Source organism: Hyla sarda, unplaced genomic scaffold (genome assembly GCF_029499605.1).
Source record: "Hyla sarda isolate aHylSar1 unplaced genomic scaffold, aHylSar1.hap1 scaffold_1897, whole genome shotgun sequence".
NCBI lineage: Eukaryota > Metazoa > Chordata > Amphibia > Anura > Hylidae > Hyla > Hyla sarda.
This window is the reverse complement of record NW_026608551.1, coordinates 57,406-63,405: the sequence shown is the minus strand read 5'-3', so window position 1 is coordinate 63,405 and position 6,000 is coordinate 57,406. Positions and strand designations below refer to the sequence as shown.

The 6,000-nt window shown below is 47.4% G+C and overlaps 2 protein-coding genes across 2 annotated transcripts; one reads left to right on the top strand and one right to left on the bottom strand.

The window, feature by feature from the left end:
• Positions 1 to 379: 379 nt before the first annotated feature.
• On the top strand, positions 380 to 781 carry LOC130316021 (histone H2B 1.1-like; the record flags this gene model as incomplete). Its single annotated transcript, XM_056552773.1, has 1 exon — positions 380 to 781. A coding segment is annotated over one exon (402 nt), but the record flags the coding sequence as incomplete, so codon positions are not given.
• Positions 782 to 2,484: 1,703 nt separating this feature from the next.
• Positions 2,485 to 4,336, bottom strand: LOC130316025 (histone H4). The gene has a single exon (XM_056552777.1). It carries the CDS (start codon positions 2,807 to 2,809, stop codon positions 2,498 to 2,500), a length of 312 nt encoding a protein of 103 aa, XP_056408752.1. The 5' UTR covers positions 2,810 to 4,336; the 3' UTR covers positions 2,485 to 2,497.
• Between the last annotated feature and the right edge of the window lie 1,664 nt (positions 4,337 to 6,000).

Here is a 6,000-nt window from a genome sequence, read left to right as displayed (position 1 = left end):
ACCGACGGGGAACTGGAGTCCTGCCCGGGATGAGCGGGTCTTGGCCTTAGCCCGAACCTTCCCTCCTTGTTTGCCGCGTCCAGACATGACAACTTATTTCAGAATAATGTGATCATTCCCACACGTTCTGCTGGCTTTATAGTTCTCAGCTCCGCCCTCCGGCTCCTGTGATTGGGTAGATTTGAATCCGGCTAATGAAACTGGAATTGAAGACTCTCCAATAGGCGGCACTGGGCGGGGCGTATGACAGCACTGAGGTCACATGATTTGCTCTTCCAGTAGAGCAAGAGGCTGACGGCATTGCTCTTTTGCATGGGCTGCCTATAAATACGGCTGCAGAGGGAGTAAGCGACATCATTATCCTCTTTGTTTAAGTTAGGAATTCTTGAGATTGATAATCATGCCTGATCCCGCCAAGTCTGCACCAGCGCCCAAGAAAGGCTCCAAGAAAGCCGTGACCAAGACTCAGAAAAAGGACGGCAAGAAGCGGAGGAAGACCAGGAAGGAAAGCTATGCCATCTACGTGTACAAGGTGCTCAAGCAGGTCCACCCTGACACCGGCATCTCCTCCAAGGCCATGGGCATCATGAACTCCTTTGTCAACGATATCTTCGAGCGCATCGCAGGGGAAGCCTCCCGTCTGGCTCACTACAACAAGCGCTCCACCATCACCTCCCGGGAGATCCAGACCGCCGTGCGCCTGCTGCTGCCTGGAGAGCTGGCCAAGCACGCCGTGTCCGAGGGCACCAAGGCAGTCACCAAGTACACCAGCGCCAAGTAACCTGCTCCGCCTCCTGCTGTCACCCCAAAGGCTCTTCTAAGAGCCACCCACATTGTCTATAATAGAGCTGGGGCTTCTCCTGTCTGTATTCCCCGTATTCTCTTCTGTATATGTGGCCGCTATTCTGTCAGTACAGTCTATTGAGACTATATATATTCTGCTCCGGAATCGGGTGAGATCAGAGCGGCGGCTGCGGTTCTCACTGACTGCAGGATGTATATTCTCCTGTGGTGGAGCGGGGGGCGCTGTAGATCAGTTCTCCGTAGTTAACCCATTGCCCGATCTGTCTTGTGATCAGTATCACCTCCACCAGATTCCCCGATTATTTCTTCTATAATCTCCGCGGTCCTGATCGATCACACAGCCTTACTGGAGTGGATTGTTGCGGTAACGCTATAAATCCTAATTTACTGACCGGGGAATCTATTGATTGGAATCGCCGGGGTTTATAATGAGACGCGCATCCTGCTGCCATAATCTTTGTGCACTGACTAGGGGGTACAATAGAGAAACAAGGATGATGAGGGTAGTAGTCAGACACTGAATCAGGCTCTACATCTCGGGGAGATCTCTCCATTGTTATCGGGTCTGGGGGAAGCGGGAAATTCAAATCCTGAACATCCTGTGATCAGCCAATGAGCATTAGGCATCGGACGGGACCGCGCGCACGGCTCATTGTTAACCCTTTAGCGGCATGTGCACTACAATAATGAGACAATTACAACGCTCAGGGCTATAGCTCCCCAAATGTCACCGACTGATGGAGATATAACAATGTATCCGGGCGCAGGGATAAAGATCCATAATAGACGATACCATCAGCTCCAAATCTGCCCCTATTAGTCTGTGTAAACCAGATTAACATGCACCTGCCAGGGGTGAGTGGCGGGGACCGGTACCTCTCCCCGCTCATGATGCTGGATGATATGTATAGTTATTAAGCTGAGGAATAATTGGCGGACATGTAGTGTTATACATATTGGGAGTTTCCCGCTCATTTCTACAATTATTTCTCCGGAATCATTGCCAAAACTTTATACAGGAATTGTTAGAGGAACAGTCAGTGATCACCGGGACTCCGATTCTCGCTGGGTAGTAGAACATAGCGCTATCATAGTCCGGTGTATGGGGGTTTGTGCCGCTATCACAGTCCGGGACATCAGTGAGGATCGGTATCACAGGGAGAAGCGCACACTGCGCCAGCCTGCAACGTGCTGAGGAGTGATATAGAGGAACCTGCATCTACACTAGAATAAAGCCGCAGCAATTTAGTTCGGTGTGAACTGCTCCATTAATTAACTTACAGGTGCTATAGAGCGAAGACTCGTCTATCCAGTGGTATCCGGATAAGACGCATTTATATCCCGTTATCAGGAGATCTGCATCCTCTATAACACGGACTCTTTAGGGAGATAGTGATTTGGTGGGGGAGGGAAGTAATGAAATCTGGAGGAGGGGAAGAATGATGTAGATGGTGAGGGCAGTAGTCAGAACATTTAGTGGAAATCTCCCGGGGCAGATAGTCTGCCGGTATTTCCCGCTCCTTCTCTGATTAAGTTAGAATTGAGGGGAAAAAAACACCGCAACCACCAAAGCACAACACCGACCACACAACCACTCAGTAGGGAAGACACAAGGAATTGTAGCCTTTCTATAGAACATGTGGGCGGCTCTGAGAAGAGCCTTTGGGGGGAGGAGATGATTTCAGGATTAGAATTAACCTCCAAAGCCGTAGAGAGTGCGGCCCTGGCGCTTGAGGGCGTACACCACGTCCATAGCGGTGACGGTCTTCCTCTTGGCGTGCTCGGTGTAGGTGACGGCGTCACGGATGACGTTCTCCAGGAAGACTTTCAGGACACCGCGAGTCTCTTCATAGATGAGGCCGGAGATGCGCTTCACACCTCCCCTGCGAGCTAGACGGCGGATGGCAGGCTTGGTGATGCCCTGGATGTTATCCCGGAGCACCTTCCTGTGCCGCTTGGCTCCGCCCTTACCGAGACCTTTCCCTCCTTTACCGCGTCCCGACATCCTGCTGATTGAGAATAGAATGAATTATGTCTGAGGAAGCGGAGTCCTGGTTTATATAGCACATGGCGGACCAGACGGAGAACTCAAACAAGATGACGTCATCATGGGCGTTTCCTTTAATAATTTACATTTCCGGCCCCTCCCCTTCTCTTTTGATTGGCTGAACACAAAAGCTTAGTTGATTTTGAATTTCCCGCTCACCCTGTAATTCTCCGCTCTGGGAGAGAAGACAATTGTCCCGTGTTATGTGATCTCATATACAGGCGGCTCCTTCTCAGGCTGCGGATGCCGGCACTCTCCGTATACAGTCACCGGGAATAAGCACCAATGAGGGGGCTCCTGTTATTACATGGATGAGGAGGAGAAAAGAAAAAATCCCCAAAGCTCCGTTATCATCCGATCGGTACTAAGTATCAGAGCTATAGATCCGTACATTAACTCTTTAGTGTCCACATTTTCTGTTCCTTGTTTTATTTTCATTATATCAGTCAAAGACATTAATTCACAGCTGTAAGGAGACTGCGGTGTCCAATGGCTGGGACCACTGACGGGGACATCACTGACAGGGACATCTGTGTATCTCAGTGATTATCGGGGCCGCCAAGATTCTACAAGGAAACGAGTCCTATAGGGATGGACGGGACCTAATAATCTGTGCTCGGGGCACAGCAGGTACCGCAAGTCTCTACAATGTAACGAAACCGCAGTCATCTCTGTGGAAGAAAAAGCCGCTCATCACATCAGCTCTATGTCTGAAGCTTCATCCCCCATAGACCCCTGGTCACACCCAGCAGATTATTACAACAATCCAGCTCTGCACCGTAATAGCAAAGTCAGGGACCGGACTATTACTGAGCTACTCTGTTATTAGCGATATATTCACACGATCAAGCGTTAATTCCAAATCTAGATGGATAAGATTACATTCCAGAAGTTCTCCGGCCGAAGTCTTCATGAAGGACGGACACTGGGATCTCTCCACACTGGTATAGAAGATCAGATATCCCAATGTATAACGCAGAATAAGAACCGCTTTATTCTAGAAAAAACAACTAATAGAGGAGACGTTTGCTGTTCACACTAAGCGCTTTATTAGGTCTAAACATCCCTTGAATGCTGAGGGGTTAAATTGTTTATAAAACAATCGCTAAGACTCCGGTCAGAGTTCTCATTGGACGATATTTTACAGCAGAGTAAGATCATATACAATAACTATTTACATAAAATAACGATAAAAGGAAAAATGTAATAAAAAGTCTGATTCAATGTGGAAAAGATCAATAGAAATCCAGGCCGAACGGGAAGCGAAGCGGGACTGAGTTATGAGACCAGCAGTGAGATCAGATCTCATGTATCTCTCGTGGTTAAAGGGTTAACGTTGTGATTGTTGATCAGTAGATGTTATTAGAATGTAATCATTTATAGAATAATGAGGTGACCGCAAAAGAAACAGAATTAGCGGGAACCTGATATCTAGTAATGTGATTGCAGTAAACTGACAGTAGATGTCGCTGTTGCACAATGAACAGAAAACAGGACTGAACACTCCCTTAGCCTAGATTCTATATATTGATGACTAGTGTTGCTCGCGAATATTCGCAATTCGAATATTTTTCGCGAATATAGCGCTATATATTCGTAATTACGAATATTCTTTTTTTTTTTAAATTATTTTATTTTATTTTTTTTTGTCTTCACAGTACACATCACAGTGATCACCCCTCTCTGCTTCCAGCTTGTGTGGTGTAAAGAAGGCTGAATATGCGAAAAGTAGCATATGCCAATTTTCGCATGTGCGAATTTTCTTGTGTGCTAACATTGTATTTGCGAATATTCACATATGCTAATTTTCGCTTACGTGTATATTCGCATATGCGAAAATAAACCGAGAATATAACGAATATTCGAATATTCAAAAAGATATGTGACAAATATTCGTCCATATATTCGCGAATATTAGCGAATTCGAATATGGCCTATGCCACTCAACACTATTGATGACTTTATCTACCTATCTATATATGCAGTGACCCCCCGACCTACTATGGCCCGACATATGATCAAATTGACATATGATGCTTTTTTTATGTCGGGGCCATCGCATTAAGTGCTCTCCGGCAGCGCAAAATGCTTAAGCTGCTGCCGGATTGCAGCTTAATGTTCCTCGTGTGGTGCGGTAAGTATTACTTACCCCTCCACGATGCTCCAGGGCGCCCTCTGGGTCCAGCGCTGGTCTTCCGGTGTCTTCTCGGCCCTCTCCAATGACGTCAATACGCTGCTGCGCACGCCATCCAATAGGAATGGCGTACTCAGCGGCGTAATGAAATCGCTACGCAGGCCTAGTAAGGCCTTGCGGAAGACAGCAGAGGACCGGAGAAGACTGCGGAGAAGACCAGGAGAGGACTGGAGAAGACAGCGGAGAACACCAGGAGAGGACCGGAGAAGACCAGGAGAGGACCGGAGAAGACAGCGGAGAAGACCAGGAGAGGACCGGAGAAGACAGCGGAGAAGACCAGGAGAGGACCGGAGAAGACAGCAGAGGACCGGAAAAGACCAGGAGAAGACAGCGGAGGCCCGGGGTCACCATCGCGAGCAGCGGGGACAGGTGACACAGCTTCCTATACTTTACATTATATGAATCCCTCAACACACCATGGATTCGACAAACGATGGCTCGTTTGGAACGAATTACCATTGTATGTTGAGGGACCACTGTATATATATATATATATATATATATATATATATATATATATATATATATATGAACAAAGACGAGGTCCGGCACCAGGATTGTTGCAGATAAAAGCTTGCGTTATTTTATTGAAGATATTGCAGTACAAGGCAGAACGTCTGGCGCGTTTCGCACGTGACCGTGCTTAATCGTAGACATACGATTAAGCATGGTCATGTGCGAAACGTGTCAGACGTTTTGCCTTGTACTGCGATATCTTCAATAAAATAATGCAAGCTTTTATCTGCAACCATCCAGGTGCCGGACCTCGCCTTTGTTCTTGTCTAATAATAGGCTGGAGGCGGTACCAGCCGGTCCACGGCACAGGTGGTGAGGAGGGCATGTATGTGGTGAGCGGCTCATACCTTGATACAGAACTCATTATAGTCCTAAAGACATAGATCCAGGTAACGTGCAAGATTACTGGTTGCAGAGTTTGTACATGAAATAATAGGAC